The sequence below is a fragment of the Anastrepha obliqua genome, chromosome 2, assembly GCF_027943255.1.
Source record: "Anastrepha obliqua isolate idAnaObli1 chromosome 2, idAnaObli1_1.0, whole genome shotgun sequence".
Classification (NCBI taxonomy): Eukaryota; Metazoa; Arthropoda; class Insecta; order Diptera; family Tephritidae; genus Anastrepha; species Anastrepha obliqua.
This window is the reverse complement of record NC_072893.1, coordinates 25,785,525-25,809,354: the sequence shown is the minus strand read 5'-3', so window position 1 is coordinate 25,809,354 and position 23,830 is coordinate 25,785,525. Positions and strand designations below refer to the sequence as shown.

Here is a 23,830-nt window from a genome sequence, read left to right as displayed (position 1 = left end):
TATGGCATCTTGCATTCAGCAACAAATTCATACGAAGGAAGCTCGAATGAAACTTCTTTCAAAAGTATTATTTTATTTATATGTTTTTATGTATGAGTAATTTACGACATGTAGTCGTAATTTATATGCGCAGTGGAAGCAGAAGTGAGATCTTCCAAAGAAAAAAACGATAAGAGGGCGAGATATACAGAATGCAAAAGTGTTGCCAGCATCAAACCGCTAATCGGCTCTCAGTGAATTTGAGCGAATCAGCTGATTTACTAACTTAATAAGGGATATGGCAGCGATTTGCTTACAAAAGAAGTGGGTAAAAACTGGAATTGATCTGGTGATGAAATATGACCACTAAACATTGAGACTAACTTGTGGCATACGCCATTTGAAAACAAATAATTGAATTAAAAATTATTTTTATTTGGTACTTCAGTCGATTGGTTACATATCAAAAATACATTTAGATTACACTTAATGGACCATTGTCTTCGATTTTTTGTAGAGTAGAGCAAATGTCCGGATTTAAGTTTTGGACGGTGCTTACTGGGTTGTTAATATTCGATGGACTCGTCTGGCAACCCTGTATCTTTTGACAGAGACGTCAGATCGCCTAATGACATACTGCGTTGGAAGCGCCAGTCCAAGCAGATTTTTACTATGGAACAGTACATGCCACGCGAGCGCTCTCAAATTGTTGAAATTTACATTCAACAAAAGAAGTCAATTGTGAAAACTCAACGTGCGTATAAAAAATTAAATAATGTGAAAAGTTCGCCTTCTAAGAATACCATTAAACGTTTGTACCAAATCAAAACCGACCAAGGCGATGGGATGAGAATATTGCTCTTGTATGGGCCAGTGTTGAGACGTCGCCAAAGACATCCCAAAATCGCCGTTCTCAGCAGTTGGGCATTGCTCGGACCACTTTCCAACGAATTATCCGCATTGATTTGCATTTATTCCCGTATAAGATTCAATTGACGCAAAGACTGTTGCCTGCGGACAAGCCTTGTCGATTGGAATGGGCCCAAAGAGTCATCGAAATCCGTTGGGTCCGTCGAATATGGGCAACCCATTATATCGATTTCTTTCAACTTTCGCTTGATTCGATTGTTCAACTGTTGCTCGTTTCGTGCCTCCCAGCCGTTTTCGTAGACCTTCCGCTTGAGAACTGCCCAGAAATTCTCTATTGGACGTACCTGTGGCACGCTTGGAGGATTGTGCTTTTTTGACACAAATGGTATTTTTTGCTTAGATAACCAATTCAATGGTTTTTTTGGCTTAATGGCAGCTTGCAAGGTCTGGCCAAACCATAATTACGTCGCTATTCTGATATTTATCGATGAATTTCTTCAGTTTTGGTCAGCATTGACCGATATAAACGTTAGCATTGATCGCTTTGGCTTTGTTTTTGCGAATCATTGGTTGCGAAACAGCCCGAAGAAATGGCCCCCCACACTAGCACCTTCAGCTCAAATTGTGATTTGCGGGCATATTTAACCTCGTTTGGTGTTGTTTCGATGTTGTCAATGTAAAAACCGTCGTTGCCACTGAATTCAAGATGAGTAAATGTGAAGTGCGATTCATCATCAACAAATCATGAATTTTTCATTCGCAAAGTATTCTCGACGAAGTGCACGGCAGCAAATTGGTATTTTTTCGAGTTATTTCGCTGAATATTTTGGTGCTCTCATACGTTTACATACGTTTACGATAAATTACATTGTTTTTCATCAAAATCTTGTCAACGCTAGACTTTGAAATGCCAAATTTTCGTGCTAATTTGCGTGTTGATTGACCAACCTTGTTTTTGGCACTTCACAGCAGTTTTTTCGTTGTTGCGGCACTTACTTTTGGTGGGCGACCCTGTATGACCTTATTTTCCGGTTCTTTTCCATTCCGGCATTCTTTCAAAACACGAAAAATAATCGCACGGGAGATTGGTTTATCCTCAAACACCTTCAGAATTTCACTTGTACTAAGTCGTCCAAACAGATTTGTGACGGATTTACGTAAATCCAGCTTGTACGGCATTTTGAATAGAAACTTTCGCGTAATATGAGTTTGACAGTTAAGTATAAGCACACTTGGGCATGACAAGTGCATAGAGCTACATCTGTGTGTTCTTTTACGCACTCAAATATATGTCTGAAGTTAGTCTCAATGTTTAGTGGACAAATCTGCTTATATGACTAGGTAGCGAAACTTTTTCATTTTATGGGAGTGGGCGCCCAGAAACTCATTTGAGTACTTTGCAGTACTGCCAATCTATGGGCTGATGTGCAGCTGATCGACGAAAAGGAGAGATGCACAAATAAGGCGCCAAGAATAACTAATGAAAACAGTTTGATTTCACGCTAATGCCTCCATCTATGTATATACCCCCTAGATCAAAAAGTTCCCGTAATATATTCAGAAAATTCAAAATTCAAGTTCCTTCCTCAAAACCGATATTGTCGCCTTCAAAGTACACTCCATTAACTGCAACGTACTCCTGCCAGCGTTTGATCCAGCGCTCGAAACATTTCTGGTACTCTATTTTCGGTATAGCGATCAGGGTCATTTTAAATTTTTCTATTACTTCTTTTCTGCTGTTAAAACGAGTGTTGGTTTTGGACTCGATTAAACAGAAACGGCCGCAGAGAGCCATATCAGATGAATGCGATGGCTGTTGATGGAACCGTGCGACGCTGTGTTGTCGTAGTGCAAAATCCACGTTCGTCATCCTCAATGGACTGACCGTCTCGTCTGAATCGTTCATGCCCCTCGTTAACGGCTGCTTTCTTTAAAGTATTCTAACATTTCTTATGTTTTCACATCAGTACATCCATTTTTGATGCAAAATTTAATACAAACTCGTTGTTGCAAATTTAAATCCATTTTTAAAAAATCGAAAATACGTGCAGAGGTAGATTTACTCAAACGGCGTAACTTTTAAGGATGACAAACAATGACCATAAAATTTTGATAGGAATGTTAATCACAGATGTCGGAAATCGCAAAAAAAAAACAGAACTTAAATTAGTTGACTTATAATATGTTCACATATGCGTTAATCACCTATAAATCCACCAAATTAATCTACCCGTTCACATATGGCAAATTATCTGCAAAATCTACAATCAGCTGTCAATACAGCTTTGAGAGCTTTTTCTTCATAGAAATTATTTTGGTGGAATACTTCAGTGTTTTGGTTTCTTTAATTATAATTAACGGTATGAAGAAAATAAAAGGCGAAGGAATAGCTAATTTAATTGCGCAATCGGCTGCTAATAATGAACAGTTGGAGGAAATCCGCATGTGGCGTTTACTGAGGTTGCAAAAAATTATGGCAGTAATACGCACAGGAAATTTTATATTAATATACATTTTATAATAAGTAAAAGGAGGACAAAACGTTTATGGACTCACGCTTTTTTCTGTAAAATGAATCCCTAATTAATAATATTTAACAAACAGAATTATGCTTAAAGACCTGTTTTCTTTGCTGGCATCCATTTCATTTAGTTTTTATTTTGATGTTTCTCCATACATTCGTAGAAATAATTATCGATAACACTGGATTGTATGTCAATAAGTATCGTTATTATCTGGGATTATTTCACAATATAATCTGAGATTTTGGGCGAGAAATTTTATATGGGAAATCGCGATTTTTAATCACGGATTTTGAGTAAAGCGCGAAAAAGTAGATCATCTACTTATGTATATGTGAACGTATTATTAGAGCTTCACCTGGTGGTTGTTCCGTTGATTTTTTAATCAAGATGACTTTTTGATCAAGATGCTAAGGAATTTATATACAAATAAGAGAAAACAAAAACAGAAGTTAGAAAAGGTTAGTGTAGTGAAATAAATTTAGTACAAGATTGATGTTTTTTATATTGTTATACTGTTTTTTCAGCTAGCAAATCTCATAAGTAAAGAAGAAGTGTAAAGGTTAGAGCATGCGTTGGAGACTATAACGTCAGGAGAAGGAGATAATTGAATTATGATATTTTAGAAAACAAAAAATTTGGTTAAGCTATAAAAGACTACAAGTTACCCATGTTAATATCTTTGTTGTTTTATAACTTTGCTTTTTTTATTGCAATATTTTTTTACATATCTCTATAGCTTTTTTTCATTATTTTTGTCTTAAATGTTTGATAAATCATTCCCAATCTTTCTATAAAAAATACCCAATTAATGTTTCTTCTGGCTTGGAATCACTGACTTAAGTTATAAAATACACCTTTTGACAGCGCTCTCCTAAACAAAAGAAATTTCTCATCGAAAGGTAATAGCTTATCAGGTTTGGTCACCTATAGCATCAGGATATTATGTCTATCGACATAGTTCAGCCTGGATTTACACTACTCAACTACCTTTGAAGCGGTTGAAGGGCTGTCTAACGGCATGAGCGCAGCTTTGTTGTCGCTGCAGACACATACAGATCTGGCTCTCCATCTGTTTTCCACAACAAAGTTCATCGCTTCTTGAACAGCATACACCTCCACTTGAAACACAGATGCATGCATTCCCAGAGCAAAGTGTAGTCTTGTCCCACTGGATTTCACGTAGACACCAGAGCCGAAACCGTGCGAGGTCCTGGAGCCATCCGTGAAAATGCGAGAACAGTGTTTGTCGCACTCATTTTCTGTATCTCTTGTCAAGTACGACTCTTGATGGCGTGGAGTCAATGGGCATGGTGAAGATCGTTGGATCGAAATCCATGCCTACTCTGTTGTCCAGGGGCTGTACCAATTCCCATTGTGTTTCAGCCTACAGATGACCTTGAAGGCCTCCCCTTGGATAAAAACATCTAGTGGTGGTAGACTAACCAGAGCATCCAATGCCGGTCCCAAAGTAGTTAGGGTATAAAACTGCTTCTGGGCCAGTAAGCATATTTGATTCTCAACTAATAGGTCTTTTACCTCATTTATCACAACAAATATATAAAAATATATTTTTGGTGAAAATAGATCAACTTTTTCAGAAACATAAATAACATATGGGCTGAAAAGTACCAGGCCTAACACATAGATGGCACTAGTTTTAGTGCATTCAACTTTTTTCTTTTAGCACTAATTTTAAAGAGACAGCTGTTGAAATTTCATGAAATTCTATTTATTAGTTCGTGAGTTGTTGTGCTAAGAGTGATGCTACTTTTGTTATTTTCAAAAGAATGGATCACACGGAATTTCGTGTTTTACTAAACTACTTCTTGATGGTATAACATGAAAATACCATTGAAGCAAACTAATACCTTGAGAAGTGTTATAGGCACTCCGATCCATCAGAAACAACAATGAAACGATGGTTTGCTGTAGAGACCCCGATGATGCACAACGCAGTGGACGTTCAAATGAGGCGGCAACACCAGAAAACATCAAAAAAAATCCATTTTGAAGGATTTTTTAATGATTGGAATGATCAAAAAGTGAAGTTGCGTGAGTTAGTTAACATTGTAAAGATATCAAAAGCACAAGTTGGCTTTACATTGCAGGAGAATTTAACTATGAGAAGGCTCTGTTCAAAATGGGTGCCGCGTTGTGTAATATAAAAAAAAAAATGTAATAAACCGGAACTTTTGCGTCGATTTGTGAGAATAGATAAAACATGGAACCATCACTTTACTCCGGAGTCAAAACGATCATCATCTGAGTGGGCAGCAACTGGTGAACCACGTCCAAAGCGTCAGAATGCACAACAAATCGGCTGCAAAGGATAAGGCCTCGGTATTTTTGGATGTGCGTGGTATAATATTCATCGATTATCTTGAGAAGGGGAATACCATCAACAGTGGATATTATATACGGTTACTGCAGTGTTTGAAGGCCGAAATTGCAAAGAAACATTCATATATGGCAAAGAGAAAAAATCAAAACAATGACAAAACTACATGAATTGAACTGCGAATGGCTCCCACATCCACCAGATTCCCGTATTCGCCAGATTTGGCTTCCAGCGACTACTGGCTGTTTGCAGCCCAAAAAAATGTTACCGGTAAGAAACTTCGCTCGAATGAGGAGGTTATCACCGAAACTGAGGTCTTTTTTGAAGCAAAAGGTAAATCGTTCTACAAAATTGGTATTGAAATGTTAGAGCGGCTCTGGAATGATTGCGCTGTTCGTGATTAAATTACGTTGATGGATGAAGGTAATTTTGAACAACAATAAAAGTGTTTTTTTTTTCTTTATTAAGCCCGGATCTTTTCAGTCCACGTGTTATACAAGGTGAAGTCCAAAATAAACAAGACTGAGCTAAAATAGAAAAGACAGGGGATTTGTTCCGATAACTTCTAGTTTATTTATTAAAAATAGTCCCCTCTGGTCTCAATACACTGTCTTGCGCGATCTAAAAGCTTTTTGGAGGGTGTTTCCGACCATTGACTGGAATGTCCTTCAGCATGTCGGTACAACTCTTTTGGATGGCCTCTACGGACGCAAAACGTTTTCCCTTCATGACCAAACGCAATTTTCCGGATAAGTGGAAGTCACAGGGAGTCATATCAGGCGAAAACGGTGAGTGATTGATGCTTAAAATGCGATTTCTAGTCGCAAGAGTGGATCGATGAGATGGTGCATTTTCATGCAATAAGCGCCAGCTTCCTCCTTCGTGGTATTCAGGACGAATTCGACGAATGCGATGCAACAAACGTTTCAAAACGCAAGATAGAAAATTGCATTGACGGTTTGGCCCGTTGGCACGAGCTCCTTGTGGACAATTCCCTCGGAATCGTAAGAACAAATGAGCATCGATTTGATCTCGTCTGGGACAATTCCCTCGAAATCGTAAGAACAAATGAGCATCGATTTGATCTCGTCTGGGACTTTCTATTCGGCACTTTTAAAGAGTTTCAGGTTCATGTTGGAGAAACCACGTTTCATCACCAGTTACAATGTTGGAAAGGAAGTTCTCGTCTTCTCTCGCCTCTTAATGAGGTCTTTCGAATGTTGAATTCTGAGCAATTTTCGGTCCTCAGTTAACTTGTGCGGAATGAAACGTGCACACACCTTTCGTAAGCCCAAATGATCAGTTAAAATGTGATAAGTCGATGTTTTGGAGATATTCAAGTCCGATTCCATGAATTTCAACGATGATTTCAGTTATTTTTTGATAAATTTACGAACAAATTCGATGGAGTTTTCGGTGATCATTGTCATTTATGTCCTCACAACCATATCTGAAACGTGTGAATCACTCACGAACTCTGACACGAAATAGAAAATCATCGCCATAAACTTTTTTCATCAATTCAAATGTTTCGGTGAACGTTTTACCCATTTTGAAATAAAATCTGATATTAGCTCTTTGTTCAAAACTCATTTTTGTACCGATGACACAAACATACTGACACTTAAGACGCGATAACTTCGCTTTCGCTGAACCGAATGTCACCCACCTTTCACTGGAAGTCAGCTAGGGATGTAACTTCCAAAGCACTAACTTATTAAAAGTATGGCGCCATCTTGTTTATTTTGGACTTCACATTCTATATGCATGTTTTGTGTGTTTAAATTTTCTAAATCTATCTTCCTTTCATGCCTACGATTGTATGTAAGTCATTATTATTACACACAGGCGCTCATTCCCTTTTATGTAATATAATTTAAGTAGAAAATAATAATACGAAAAAAATGTTGAAAAAATTTTGAAATATGAGAAAAAATATCAGCATTTGTGTGTTGAGGTGAAAGAAGAATAAAAAACAATAAGAAGAAGAACACTGTCAACAGATTATCGCTAGCAAACGCTTCTGTGTGTGTGTGTGTGTGTAGATTAAGGTGCTCAATATGTCATAGGAACTGCCAAAAACTTTGACTGGAATATAAATATTGCAGCGCACATACATACATACGCACACACCCATCGACACACAACACACACATACATACATACGCATATGTTCTTAGCATGCCTATCACACCCATTACTTTCCCCTCTTTTGCTTGTGCCTAGGCACACAATCACACACATGCATATGAGAGTTAACAGGTGTGCGTATGCTGGTATGCGTGTGTGTGTGTTCCACTGTAATATCGCTGCCTTATTTAGTAACAGTAATCTTTAATCTACTTAAAAGCTTTTAGTGCTGTACCTGTTTGAAGTGTTGTTAAGCACTGCAATGAGCCGTGAATAAACGTCCTTTAAAACAGGATAACAAATACATACCTACATACATTTCGCCGTGTAAATTCGTATTGCGCTGTAAATTCGGATAGAATAGACAGCTTTTGAAATGCCTTCAATATGGAAGCGGCTTTCCAATGCTGTCCAATTTCATTAAGTTTTAAATTGTGTTATGTATTTCATATATAAAAATTAATAAATATTTTGCATGTGGTGCGTTAGTCCAAAAAACAAAAACTTTTTTTCTTGATGCCATCACATAAATTTTTTCTATGGGCAATTTGTTGTAAAATATTTAAATATTTACGGATCGACATTACTGAGTCTTCTTTTTTAATTTCTATTCACAAATATCCATGCTTTATTGTGAAAAAAAAAACAAAACAAAATTTAAACTATTTTTTAAAGAAACCCCAGAAAGCCTGTGCGCATTCGGGTTTTCTTCTTCGCTGTGCACGTTGTTGTTGTTTTTTGCTTTAATGAGAATTATTAAAGCACAGGGCATTTTTCATATTTATATATTTCCAAAGGAAAATTTGAAAGAGAAGATTAAATAAAATCGGTGTGCAAACAGTATCCAGTGTCTTTTGCGCAATCAATCCTGAGGCAAACCCTCATTCAGCCAACATCTTACTTCTGCTTCTCTGTACACAACTTCTGGCAAGTATCAGCCAAGTATCCTCTGTGTAGCTTCCGAACACCAGGTTGGGAGTGAATTAATTTGAGCAGACGAAACAGCAAAGAATATCTGGTTACGCACTGGGTTTGGGACTCGCCACGTAAGCATTCGTCCCCAATGAAGACAACAACTTACAATCATTGGAAATATCAGTTCTAACATAGTTATTCGATTAGTTGTCTAATGCGAAATTTGGGTAAAGCTCAGAATATTACGCAGTTTGTCGAAGTTTGCGAATTTTTAAGTAGTCACCTTCAACCTTGCAGAGATAAAGTTGATGGTAAAATTAGCTCTGAAAGGAGTCAGAGAAAACTGCTGCTTTGTCTAATATGAGACTACACACGACTTGTTGGTTTGAGCCGGCGGTGTACATACTTCATCATGCGAGTTCTAAATAGTTTCGATGCTATACAGTGCTAAGTGTTGGCACTGAAGACAGGAAATGACCGAGCGAAGCGAAACAGACGAAGATTTGAAGGCAATGCTCAGTTAAGACTCAGAGATTCTACGTTGATTTCCAGGCGGACATTGTTATCGGTGACTCAGAATTTGAATATTCGTAGTGCGAAGATGATTTGTGTTGTAGCATAGCGGGTACCAAAAGGCAGTGATGTATTTTCTCATCATATTAAGAGCCGTTAGAAGCTTGCGAAACAATCACTGAGCTGTTATATTATAAGCAATTGATTCATTTTAGGAGAACATTGGCAGAAAAGTGATCGGAATTTGCGTGTGAATATGAATATGAACAAATAATTTGCATCATAACAATGCGTGGTCTTACGTTGAACCGCCAGTTATGGAGTTAGGAGTAGTCAGGTTGGTAAAGTTTTTCCAGATTATTAGTTTTTTTTTGTATTTGTTTTTTTGTTATAAATTGTAATATTTTGAAAAAATTCCTTGAAAATTTTAAAGCAATTGAATGAATAGTTTGCGAAACATTCGTCAACTAATGTGGATCCTCGGAACATGGAAACTGGAAAAATCATAAATTATCGTTTTTAATTGAAAATTTGGGTCTTAGATTTAAAATGATCGCTGCGGCGCTAGAGGAGTCCATTTCGCTTCGCTCGTCATTGGTTCGCTGTACGTATTTGAATATAACTCGAAAATCTCATTTGAATTCCATTTAGAAACTTGCAGAGATTACTGAGCATAGCCTCAACTATTATCAAATAAAATTCAGAAAGAAATTAGAGGGACGAATTTTGCAAAAATGAGCAAAACAATTTTTTTTCTAAATAATTTTTTTTAATTTTTCACAAAAATTTTAAACAGAAAAATATTTTTTTTTGTGGGGCGTATTTTGCAGAAATAAGCAAAAAAAAAGGTTCTTTCCTGTATACAATTTTTGTGAATTTTTCTAAATTTTTTGAGGAGGGATTTTTGCAAAAACAAACCCAAAAATGTTTTTCACAAAAATTTTATACAAACTAAATTTTTTTTGAGGGGCGTAATTTGCTTATTTTTACATATTACGCCGCTCAAAAAATTTTTGTTTTTGTATAAAATTTTAGAAAAAAAATTGGTTTGGTAAGTTTTGGAAATTTTTTTTCGTTTTTTTGCAAAAACAAGCCCAAAAATGTTTTTCGCACAAATTTTATGTAGAACTAATTTTCTTGAGGGGATTATTTTGCTTATTTTTGCATATTACGCCGCTCAAACAATTTTGTTTTTTTGTATAAAATTTTAGAAAAAAAACTTGTTTTGCTAAAATTTGCAAATTCGCCCTCTAAAAAAAAATTTTCCCTCCTTAAACCTTGTGTGAAATTTTTTTTGCTCATTTTTGCAAATTACGTACATTTACAATAGTTTTATGCCAAAAAAACAAATTTTTTCAGGGCCGTATCTTGCACAAATAAGCAAAAAACACTTTTTTCCTGTATAAAACTTCAGAGAACATTTTTAAATTTTTTGAGAAGTGAATTACGCAAAAATAAGCCGAAAAATGTTTTTCACAACAATTTTATATAAACTTAATTTTTTTTGAGGTGTGTAATTTGATTATGTTTGTATATTATAATATAATAAAATTGTATAATTGTATAAAATTTTAGAAAAAAAAATTTTTTTTTGCTAAGTTTTGCAAATTCGCCCAAAAAAATTTTGTTTTCATCCATAAAATAAAAATTTTTGTGAATTTTTGTGAATTTTTGCAAATTAGACCCCGCACAATAATTTTATGCAAAAAAAAAATTTATTTGAGGAGCGCATTTTGCAGAAATAAACAAAACAAGGTTTTTTCCTGTATAAAATTTTTGCGAAATTTTAATAATTTTTTGAGGAACGCTTTTTGTAAAAATAAGCCGAAAAATATTTTTTAAAACCATTTTAAACCAAAAAGCATTTTTTTTTTTTGCAAAATACGCTCTTGAAAAAAAATGTTTTTTTGCACAAATTTTAGAAAAAAAATTTGTTTGCTAAGTTTTGTAAATTCGCCCCAAAAAAATTTTTTTCCTGTATAAAACTTTTGTGAACATTTCGTTTTTTGCTAATTTTTGCAAATTACGTCTCTCACAATGATTTTATACAAAAAAAAATTTTTGTTTGAGAAGCGTATTGTGCAAAAATAAACAAAACAAGGATTTTTTCCTGTATAAAATTTTTGTGAAAATTTTGCAAAAATTTTATGTACATATGTATAAAATGTTTTTCACAAAAGTTTTTTTTAGAAACAAGTTGTTTTGAGGGGCATAATCTGCTAATTTTTTCATATTAGGCCGCTCAAATAATTTTTTTCTTTTATAAAATTTTAGAAAAAAATATTTATTTTTTGCTAAGTTTTGCAAATTCGTTCCATAAACAAATTATTTTCCTCGATAAAGTTCTTGTGAACATTTCTTTTTGGCTAATTTTTGCAAATTACGCCCTCACAATAATTTTATGCAAAAAACAATTTTTTTTTTGTTTTTCAAAAAAATTTTAGCAAACAGAAAATTTCGGTATCAATTTTTTTAATTTGTAAAAAAACATTTACGCAAAAATTGTATACAGAAAAAAATGTTGAGCAGCGTATTTTGCAAAAAAAAAGAAAAAAAATTTTGAATTTGGAAAACTTTTTGCTACTAATTTAATTTTTAAAGGCATGCTCTGCAAATTATAAGATTTGAAATCGGAGTGATTTGCAAAATAATTTTACGAAAAAAAATTTTTTTTGAGGAGCATATTGTGCAAAAATAACCAAAAAAAAATGTTTCCCACAAAAATTTTATACAGGAAAGCAATTTTTGAGGAGCGTGGCTTGCACATATAATTTTTAAAACTTAGCAATCAAATTTTTATTAATTTTTTAACAAAAATTTTATACAGAAAAAACAAAATATTTGAGTCGTGTAACTTACAAAAAGTAGCAAGCAAAAAATTTTTTTTTCGGTATAAACTTTTTATTTTTTGAGGAGGCGTAAAATATACATAAGTTACCCAAAAATTGTATGTAGGAAAAAAAATTTTGAGGAGCGTATTTTCAAATTCTTCTTCTTCTTAATTGGCGCGACAACCGCTTACGCGATTTTGGCCGAGTTTAACAAAGCGCGCCAGTCGTTTCTTTCTCGTGCTAACCGGCGCCAGTTGGACACACCAAGTGAAGCCAAGTCCTTCTCCACCTGATCTTTCCAACGCAGAGGAGGCCTTCCTCTTCCTCTGCTACCACCAGCTGGTACCGCATCGAATACTTTCAAAGCCGGAGCGTTTGTATCCATTCGGACGACATGACCCAGCCAACGAAGCCGCTGGATCTTTATTCGCTGCGCTATGTCTATGTCGCCGTAAAGCTCATACAGCTCATCGTTCCATCGCCTGCGATATTCGCCATTGCCAACGTGCAAAGGTCCAAAAATCTTACGCAGAATCTTTCTCTCGAACACTCCAAGCGTCGCTTCATCGGATGTTGTCATCGTCCAAGCTTCTGCGCCATACGTTAGGACGGGCATGATGAGAGTCTTGTAGAGTGTTAGTTTTGTTCGTCGAGAGAGGACTTTACTGCTCAGTTGCCTACTTAGTCCAAAGTAGCACTTGTTGGCAAGAGAGATTCTACGTTGGATTTCCAGGCTGACATTGTTATCGGTGTTAATGCTGGTTCCTAAATAAACGAAGTCTTTTACAACCTCGAAATTATAACTATCTACAGTGACGTGGGTGCCGATACGCGAGTGCGCCGACTGTTTGTTTGAAGACAGGAGGTACTTCGTTTTGTCCTCGTTCACCACCAAACCCATTCGCTTTGCCTCTTTATCCAGTTTGGAGAAGGCAGAACTAACAGCGCGGTTGTTAAGGCCGATGATATCAATATCATCGGCATACGCCAACAATTGTACGCTCTTATAAAATATTGTGCCTGAGCGATTAAGTTCTGCGGCTCGTACGATGCTCTCCAACATCAGGTTAAAGAAGTCACACGACAGTGAGTCACCCTGTCTGAAACCTCGTTTGGTATCAAACGGCTCGGAGAGGTCCTTCCCAATTCTGACGGCGCTGCTGGTGTTGAGCAACGTCATCTTACATAGCCGTATTAGTTTTGCGGGGATACCAAATTCAGACATAGCGGCATACAGGTAACTCCTTTCCGTGCTGTCGAATGCAGCTTTGAAGTCGACGAAAAGATGGTGTGTGTCGATTCTCCTTTCATGGGTCTTTTCCAAGATTTGGCGTATTGTGAATATTTGGTCGATGGTAGACTTTCCAGGTCTGAAGCCACACTGATAAGGTCCAATCAGTTGGTTGACGGTGGGCTTCAGCCTTTCACACAATACGCTCGCTAGAACCTTATAGGCGATATTTAGAAGACTAATCCCGCGGTAATTGGCACAAATTGCAGGATCGCCCTTCTTATGGATTGGGCAGAGCACACTTAAATTCCAATCGGCAGGCATGCTTTCATCCGACCATATTCTGCATAGGAGCTGATGCATGCACCTTACCAGCTCCTCGCCGCCATGTTTGAATAGCTCAGCCGGCAGTCCGTCGGCGCCCGCGGCTTTGTTGTTCTTTAGCCGTGCTATTGCTATTCTCACCTCGTCATGGTCGGGTAACGGAACTACAATTCCGTCGTCATCGATTGGGGTATCGGGATCTTCACATTCTCTATGACATGCGCAGCTGTCACTGTTTAACAGGTTCGAGAAGTGTTCCCTCCATAATTTAAGATTGCTCTGTACGTCAGTCACCAGATCGCCGTCTTTGTTCTTACAGGAAAACGCCCCGGTCTTAAAACCTTCTGTAAGCCGCCGAACTTTCTGGTAAAATTTTCGGGCGTTGTTCCTATTGGCCAGCATCTCAAGCTCTTCGCACTCACGTATTTCGGCCTCTCGTTTCTTCTGTCGGATAATACGTCTCTCTTCCTTTCTCAGCTCTCTGTAGCGATCCCACATGGCTCGCGTTGCGCCCGATCGCAGCGTGGCTCTATAGGCGGCATCTTTTCTTTCGGCGGCAGCATGACATTCCTCGTCGTACCAATTGTTTTTTCGGGCTCGCCGGAATCCGATTTCTTCTTCGGCGGCGGTACGTAGGGAACGAGAAATGTTGCTCCATTGCTCGCGCATGCCGGTTTGTTGGGCAGTGCTCTCCGAGAGCAGGAGTGAGAGTCGAGTGGCGAATCTTCTGGCTGTCTGTTGTGATTGCAGCTTTTCGATGTCGAACATTCTTTGCGCAGGTAGATGTACGTTTTTTGCTGCACAGAGGCGGGTGCGCAGCTTGGCTGCAACAAGGTAATGATCCGAGTCGATGTTGGGTCCTCGGATCGTACGTACATCTAATACACTAGAAGCGTGTCTTCCATCTATCACAACATGATCGATCTGGTTTCGCGTTTTCCGATCAGGAGACAGCCAGGTAGCTTGGTGTATCTTTTTATGCTGGAATCTGGTGCTGCAGACTACCATGTTTCGGGCCCCGGCGAAGTCGATCAGCCTCTGTCCGTTACCGGATGTTTCGTTGTGCAGGCTGAATTTTCCGACTGTAGGACCAAAAATTCCCTCCTTGCCCACCCTGGCGTTGAAGTCGCCAAGCACGATTTTTATGTCGTGGCGGGGGCAGCGCTCATAGCAGCGTTCCAAGCGCTCATAGAAGGAATCTTTGGTCGCATCGTCCTTCTCTTCCGTCGGGGCGTGGGCGCAAATTAGCGATATGTTGAAAAATCTGGCTTTGATGCGGATTGTTGCGAGACGCTCGTCCACCGGAGTGAACGACAGTACTTGGCGACGAAGTCTCTCTCCCACAACAAATCCGACACCGAATTTGCGCTCCTTTACATGGCAGCTGTAGTAGACGTCGCAAGGTCCTATGGTTTTCTTACCTTGCCCCGTCCATCGCATCTCTTGGATGGCAGTGATGTCAGCCTTTACTCTCACGAGGACATCAACCAGCCGGGCAGAGGCACCTTCCCCATTAAGGGACCGGACATTCCAGGTGCATGCCCTCAAATCGTATTCCTTATTTCGTTTGCAGGGGTCGTCATCAGTGTTGGAAGTTCTCATCCGAGGCTTTGTTGCTGTTTTCATTGGGGGGGCTTTTTAAGTGGCGGGTCCCAAACCCAACGCACAACCAGCTATGCTGGGATGCTTCGCCTTCTCACGTTAGCTCACTCCCGAACGGGTGTTCGGGAGCTAACCAGAGGATACGTGGGCTAATCCCGGACGTTGTGAGCTGCTTGAACCATATGTAGAAGAATCGTCCTGGCCACTCCCAAGTGAATGGCGATCAGTAACTTTCCCCACTTGCGTGGACTTCTACACATGGAACCATCCTTTCAAATTAGGAAACAAAAATTTGACATGAAAATTTTTGAATTTGAAAAATTTTTGCTACAAATTTATTTTGAAAAGGCATTTTCTGCAAATGATAAAATTTGAAATTGGAGTGATTTGCAATATATTTTAGAATATGGCCAATGCAAGTATTGAATTTTTCGATTGGAAAATGCTGGAAGCACACCATTTACGTTATATCCAATGACTTAATGTCACAGTTTAGACTTTTTGATTAGTAAATTAGATTTGCAAATGGCAATGGTGTGCTTGAAAATTAAAAAAAAAAACTCTATACTACTTCAAAAACCCTATAATTTTCAGCATTAAATAAATCTCACAAAGTTTTAATTTGTTTTTTTTTCATATTCAGTTTACTTCCTAATATATTATACGCAAGTCTACAAATAAAGCAAGTTTTGAAAGTGTATCCAAAATACTTAGATCACTGCAGGTAAAATCGCTCATGGAAAATATTATCGCGTTCCGACGTATTCAGCAGTTGAGGCCCTCTCTATTTCATACCAGTTTCAGTTTCAAGTTGCTTTACTTTTTGTAAAGAGCTGCTCACTCGTAAATTTGATTTTTTTTTCTTCTTTGTTCATAGTTTTCAACTGGTCGTCGAACAGTGAAATTTCTCTCACCATGCGCTTACCAAACCACTTACAGTTTTACTGCCCCGAAATATGCGGATACTTTTGTTGAATCTTTTAATAAACATATTTCCGGTGAAATAGTAAAAATTTCGAAACACTACAGCAACGCGTTTACTCGCATGAATACTTGCCCAGTCAATCAAGCAGTTCATAACTCAGCTTCTTATTTACTGTTGTTTACTGTTTACTCTTAACAACTTACCGCAAATATCGACACTCAATTTTCGCTCAGCTCGTACAACCACTCGCCTCTGGTGGGTTCACACTTTATCACACAGACACACACACACCGTTGCCCTATAGCGTGTACAGCCTTTTCTGCTCCATTACACTGCTAAGCAGATATTCAATATTGTTTTCCACGCCCTCCCTCAGTTTGGTTGAAAGTGAACGCAGCAGTGAGGAAGTGAACGCAGCAGCGAAGAAGTAAACGTTTTTCTTCTCGGTTCATTTATGCGTAGCATAGTTTGAGGCGCACAAAACAATAACGCCACCGGCTTGGCAGCATCACTTAAGTCATAGCAGATGGCGCAACACAGCATCCGGCTGCCAACGACAACTTTTGACCAACAAAAATAATCAGTCATTATTAATTTTATAGTCTTCGCTCCCTTGTTGCCATTTAAGCAGCTCCTACTGTGTTTCTGGTTTTCTACTGCCGTTAGCTGCTCGCTGTTGCTGTTATTGCTTTTTGTTCCCATCCATTACTGCCAGCTATCCCGTTGGCTTTTGACTGATGCCGCTTCCGCCATGCGTCTCCTGCCCGTGGCTGTTCGGGAGCTATTTTATTAATCTGTCAGCAGGCTTGTCCATCTGGCTTGTCAACTGGAAAAGTTCGGGTACTGTGTCAGGCGCAATACATGTCTGTCTGCAGCCAAAGATGGCATGAGGCGAGCACGATGCCGCGCGCACACACACACACACACATGCACAAGTGCTTAGTAGGTATGCATGCATATTACATAGTTTGTCTGCTATTTTCGCTTCCTGCTTATGTCCTTAGGGGACGATTCTGTTTCGCTTGTAAACGCGTGTTTTCTTTTTGCAGCCATTTTTTAAGCTTTCGTGTTTTTTGTATTTTTTCTTTTTTGTTCTATTTTGTCCATGTAGTAAATTGTTAGCTTCCTGCTTTCTGCTCACTACTTCCGTTTATTTTATTTTATTTTTATTTTATTTTCATTTCTTATTTTTAAAAATTTTTTTTCTGATTTTTCTTTTGCGTTTATGGCCACAACTTTACAAATACTTTATTCTTAATTTTTCCCTAGCGCATATTTCGTAAGGTGAAGCACCCAAAGCTGTGCTGGGTCAGCTGAAGCGTTAAATGCGCTGGTATGTGTAGAATGGTGTTTTAAAATCTGCTCAACAATAAATTTAAAGAGCCCACAAAAACCAGCGTAGCAGGGTGTGAATACCATCACTTTGTGTACGAGTAGAAAATTTCATTTTGACTAAAAAGTTGTTGGGGCGACCTCTACGCTTCTGCTGTGCAATGCTTGTTTACAGCTCCAAGGCGGTCTTTAAATTGTATTTGTATACGAAACATGAATTTCATTACTGAGGCACTGGTTGCGGTGGTAAATGCAATAAATATTAGCAACATTTTTGTTCAGCGGCCTTCCGAGGCGCTCCACTTTGTACTTCCCTCCATTGCAAAATTGTGTTTTAGTGATCAGCCTCAGTTCATTTTGAGTGTGCGACAATGTGCTCGAATTTTAGTAAAATAATTTAATTTATAATCTGCAAAACTTGGCTTAATTTGTCTGACACATTACTGGACAACAATAGCTGCCTAAAATTATGATTTAATAAAATTGAAAAAAAGTATGTGCTTACTTTGCCGTGCCATCTATTCTTCTCTTCGTGTAATACTGCTATTTTACTATAGCTTTCAAATATCTATACCGCAAAACTTACAATATATAAATTCAGTTTTTACTACATAAACACCGTTCGTCCTTTGGTGAACAATAAATTACTAATAGTGCATTTGACTCCATCCATCGAGACGCTATATGCAGTTCGATGCAAAGCTACGGCATTTCTGGCAAAATATTATTTTATATGGTATTATCCTTGACAGCAAGCTTACAAGGAAAGAGTGAGGAAGGCAAAAATTAATTTGTATGGGTGCAGGGGCGCAATTGGCAAAAGATTCGGCCTTTCGCCTGGAATTGTTTTTTGGCTATATAATAACATTGTAAAACTAATCTGGTTATATGGAGTCATAGTCTGGTGGAACTCACTAAAGAGGACAAAATTGGTGAAGAAGCTGGAGAGAGTTCAGAGGCCGACACTCATTGGAATCAGTAGGGCACTTCGCAAGACTCCTACTCTGGCGCTCAACGCAAAGTTAAATGTGGTAGCCGTAGACATCGCAGGCAGAATTGCCGCTGCACGTAACGCAATCAGACTGATGGGCACTCAAGCATCACTCGATAGGCGGTGGACTGTCTACGAACTTCAATAGAAGGTGGACTGTCTACGAACTGACGGCAAATAACAGACGGTATAATATTACCGCAACATCTTCTTTGCTTCAGATGCAAAAGAAACCTCGATAGCGTATAACATCCATACGCCCATGTGAGAGGAACCTGAGAGCATGCCACACATACCACTGGTATGACGTCACTGAGACATTAGAAGACGACCTATTGCATGAAGCTGGCTACAAAAATTGGGTGGACCCAGACGTGGGTGAATAATATTGGTCCATTTAATGGACACCGTTCTGGGCCTTCCCGAAGTAATGCAAGGTAGTTCCGGGAAGGGAGTCTCCACAGAAGAGGAGGAGGGATTGTTTTAGTGGCTACACCATTCGATGCAGTTGACGACGCTCGCTGTAAGTGCGAAAGCATTTTAAAGGCTCACTCACCACAAAAAAAAAAAAAAAAAAAGCAGACAAAAGCAGTGTGTACCCTCGCTTAGTCCAACCGGAACCTTCTCCACTCATATTCCAACAAGGGAAAAGTGGACGGGGGGCTACGCATGAGGACAGGACCTGGTGAACTTGTTCACGGATAGATCAAAGTTGGGAGGAAAGGTTGGCGGAGGAGTTTCCTGCGAGAGTATCCCCATCAGACTAAAATTCAGGTTACCGGACCACTGCAGTGTGTTCCAGGCAGAGGTAGCCGCAATCAAGGAGTAATCACAAGCGTACTAACAATCAAGAAAGTAAATATTTACTCCGACAGCCAAGCGGCAATAAGGGCCCTCGGGTCAGTGACGGTGCATTCGAAATTGGTCAGGGAATGCCTGACCTCACTTTGGACTGCGTCCGAATCCTTTGACATAAGCCTCATCAGGGCTCTCCTGGGCACAGCGACATTGCGGAAAACTGTGAGGTGGATGAGCTGGCCAGACAACAGACATCGCAGGTGATTTCCCCGCGAAGGGAGGGCGAACTTGTAAAATAAATTAAAAAGTAAAACGACTTTATGCCGATTGAAATTTGTTTACATAATTTTGGACACCTATGAAAATATAAAATATAAATCATGAAAAAAATTTCAGCCGGTATAAAATGAGTTGTTAAAAATTTTTTTTCGGCACGTTTCGTACCCTCCCACAATCACACCCACCGCGGGTGCGCCAACTGGCGTTCACTTTCATTATTCATCAAAGCTAAATCGCAAGTATAGTCAAGAATTTAACGGTATAAAAACGCAGTCCAAAATCGACCCCTGGCTCCCGGACATTACTGGTTTTCCGCAATCATTGCCAACGGCCTCAGACTCGTTTGAGGGGATTGGCTGATCTTTTTTAAAATTTTTGAATGATCGCGCCTAGAGAGCTTTGGTGGTCCGCCTCCCGAGTGCTTTAATTCAAGCCTGTTTTCTTTTTTCGGGCTCTGAATAATATTGTAAATAGTTCGAAGCTTAATTCAAAACATTTCCGACTACTCTTTAGCCGACTTCCCCTTGTAATAACGGATGATTTTTTAGCTATTATCTTTTTAAACAGTTGGTTTAAACAGCTGACGCACGTTTTATGTTTTGTTTCATTGTCAAACATCTTCAATTTGGTCTAGAATTTTACCATGAATCGTCTTACACACGAACAACACTTACAAATCATTGAATTTTATTATAAAAATGCGTGATCTGTTAAGAAAGTTTAAGGTCCACCTTTTTATCGAAAAATTCTGGTCAGCGACGAAGCTCATTTTTGGATCAATGGGTACGTAAATAAGCAGAATTGTCGATTTTGGAGTGAAGATCAGCCAGGAGAATTGCAAGAGCTACCAATGCATCCAGAAAAGGTCACAGTTTGGTGCGGTTTATGGGCTGGAGGTATCATTGAATCGTACTTCTTCAAAGATGCTGCGAATCGTAACGTAACTGTGAATGCTGAGCGCTACCGTGAAATGATATCCAACTTTTTTTTGCCAAAATGCAAGAGCTTGACTTGGAGGACATGTGGTTTCAGCAAGACGGTGCCACATGCGACACCGCACGCGTAACAATGGACTTGTTGAGAGGCGAGTTCGGTGAACATTTTATTTCACGTTCGGGACCTGTCAATTAGCCACCCAGACCGTGCGATATAACGCCTTTAGATTATTTTGTGTGGGGCTATGTGAAAACTCATGTCTATTCAGACAAGCCTGCTTCAATTAACGCATTGGAAGACAACATTAAAGCATTTATATGTGAGATACCGACCGAAATATTGGAAAGAGTATGTCAAAATTGGACTAAGCGGATGGACTATTTGAAGCGCAGTCGCGGTCAACATTTGCATGAAATAATCTTCAAACATTAAATTATATGGACTGTTCTATTGATTTAAATATAAATTTCATGCATTTTTCTGAATTTTACGTGTGTTTTTTTGAAAAACTTTCATATATCTCTTAAAAATCAGCCTTTAGGTGTAATTAACCCTAGAACGGTAACCTGGGGTCTTATACGACCCCAGGCGATTTTAAATCTGGCGCCCCTTCCCTCCCCCTCCGGTTTTCGACAAATGGCCTCAACCATAATTCAATTCAATGCTCGGGAAGCCTCTAGAGCCGGCTGGCACCCTCAGTTGCGTGCTTCCCTTGGAGTGAGAAAGATCTTAAGTGAGCGTGGGGTCGATTAAGACCCCAGGTTACCATTGCCGTTAGACTTGTGTGATTTAACTTTTTTTTTTCTTACAACGAAGGATATTTTTTTGGTGAGTATAGTGTGATTTTTATATGCTAAGCCCCCGCCAGAAATGGGTAAAAGAGCGAGATGTGCCCTTTGCCCGAGATCGGTCGACAAAAAATATAGCGTCAGATGTCATCGTTGTAAGGCACCCATGTGTGAAAGCCATAGGCACGTTATGTGCGACATTTGTGTATTGCGAGATGCATAAGGAATGTTAAGACAACTTTTTCTTGCATTGTAAAACAAAATAAACGTATTAAAAAAAAAAAATTATACATTTTTTTGAGTAAAATCTATGTTTCGATTTCTTCCAAATTCCCAGACTTCAATTCCCGGAATAAATACACTTTTTCGACAATCGAGTAAAACCAACTGTTCTGTTTAAAAACTGTATATTTTCACTTTATAACGGCGTTTGATTTTTTTTATTTCATCAAAAATTAGCGGAGATATTGCAAATTGAATAAAAAAAGTCATTTTCACGAATTTTTCATGTTTTCTACCCTTTTACTTAATTTTTTACTAACTTTTCGGACTGAAAGCGGAATTGCTATAAGCCAACGCGATTCTACATTGAAAAACGAAAAAAATAAGCCCTGATTGAACTCATTTCGTGAAATTTTACCGGAGATATGAATCTTCGAAAATTGGGGTCGTCGATGACCCCAGGTTACCGTAATAGGGCAAAAAAATTAAGGTTACCGTTCTAGGGTTAATAAAGGAGGCAAGAAAAAAAAAACAAGTCTCTCGTGAATATTTATAAAAAATTAACAAAAAAAGTAAACATTGAAAATGTTGCGAAAAATAAAACTGTCCAACTTCTAGTGGTACCCACTGTAAGTTAAAAATATTTACGTAAATACAAAAACAGATTAACTACATTAAATTATTCATTATTATATTCGTGCGCATGCACTGATATATCGTCTACGTGCAAATATTAGATCTACTTTACGAAAAATGTTAGTTTACTTTTTAGGATTTTTTTTTTTGTAATTGTTTTTATAAAGCGCTGGGTGCTCTTCTACATACCATAAGCAGGTGCCGAAGCGTATTTCAGGGTGGCAGCCGGCGCAGCAGCGACATAGCTATGCGAGAGAGCAGCGGGAGCGGCATAATGTCCAATAGCAGGGGCAGCAGCGGCGTATTGCAGGACTGGAGCAGGGGCGTGTGCAGCCTGATAACTATAAGACGGCGCTTGGTAGCTGTAAGCGGGAGCTTGGTAGGCCGCTGGCGCAGCGTAGGCGATGCCATGCGAAAGGGCGGGTGCAGCATAGCTATGGCTGAGAGCAGCCGGCGCGGTGTAGGCATGCGCGGCGTAACTGGCTGCCGGAGCGGCGTACGCATGCGCGGCGTAGGCGGCTGGTGCAGCATAAGCAATGTGGGCAGCGGGTGCAGCGGCGGCAATTACGTGACCTTATTGTTTCAATTTTTCAATTTTTTTCAGAAGTTTAGTGATGTGAGAAGCAAGTAAAGTGCAAGAAGTGCAAGAGTGCGGAAGAAGCGTACAATAAAAGTGCATAGAAAGGTGAAGTGATGTGTGCAAGAGGGGTGTAAGGGAAAAATGTGCAGAGGTGTAAAATAAAATATTAGGTTAGTTCATGGATACAACAATAATAACGGCTCTTTCTGTTTTTTTATTTTTACACTGATTTTTGGTTTTTTTTGGTTTCTTTAATTTTTCAACTCAAATTCCGCTTTTTCCACTTACCGCCAATGGCTGGTGCCACGCCTGCATCGTTGCTAATACTGGAACGCTGGACGTGCGATTGCGAATGCGCGGTCTGTACGGCACTGGAGTAGTCCGATTGCGACGATTGGCCATAGTGGCCCTTGACGGTGTGCTCTTGTGTGCTACCCACCGAAGCGTGGTCCACGCTGGGTGCGGAAATGGAGTAGGCTGCGGGGCCGCCGGGTCTGGCATGCGCGCAAGCAATCACTGCGGCAATAACGAAAAGAACCTGAAATGAGTAAGCGAAGAGAAATGAGCAAATTGCAAAAAGCAATTAAATAAAGTAACAAAAAGAACAAAAATTTATCAGCAACGCATAGTTCAAGGCGCGTAGAGGGGAAAATGGGTTGCAAACAGCCAAGTAATATGCAGATTTGGTGTAATTAATCGCTGCATGAGCACAGGTTTACCACTACGCAGGCAGTTACCGCTCGCCCGGAAGGCAGGTGGTTGGCGCGTAGCTCGAAAAATGTGCGCAGAACGCCACCCTTTGCCGCGGCGTGTAACTTTTTGACGGTGTCGAAATGAACAAACTTTTTGCTCCTGCGCTACTTCAACAATACGACCATCATTTCGGCTGCGAAGTTCCGTGGAATCCCATCCATGTGTAATTTTTAAAGTTTTAATTAAAATTGCCGAAAAATCGGTAAACTGATATCGTTCTGATACCAACGGGTGTGCATATGGGCATTTGTGTATGTGGGTGTGTGTGTGTATGTGCATGTAGCGGAGTTGCAGTAGTAATCAGTTGTTACCGAAAGTAATACAAAACCTTG

The 23,830-nt window shown here is 39.1% G+C and overlaps 1 protein-coding gene across 1 annotated transcript in view; it reads right to left on the bottom strand.

Annotated features, from left to right (window-relative positions):
- LOC129239461 (cuticle protein 21.3) overlaps positions 1-23,830 on the bottom strand; it is a 50,943-nt gene that overhangs the window by 14,330 nt on the left and 12,783 nt on the right. The window contains exon 2 of the mRNA XM_054874963.1: positions 23,034-23,283. Within this exon, the coding sequence (XP_054730938.1) occupies positions 23,034-23,283 (250 nt within the window). The remainder of the gene's footprint in view (positions 1-23,033; positions 23,284-23,830) is intronic.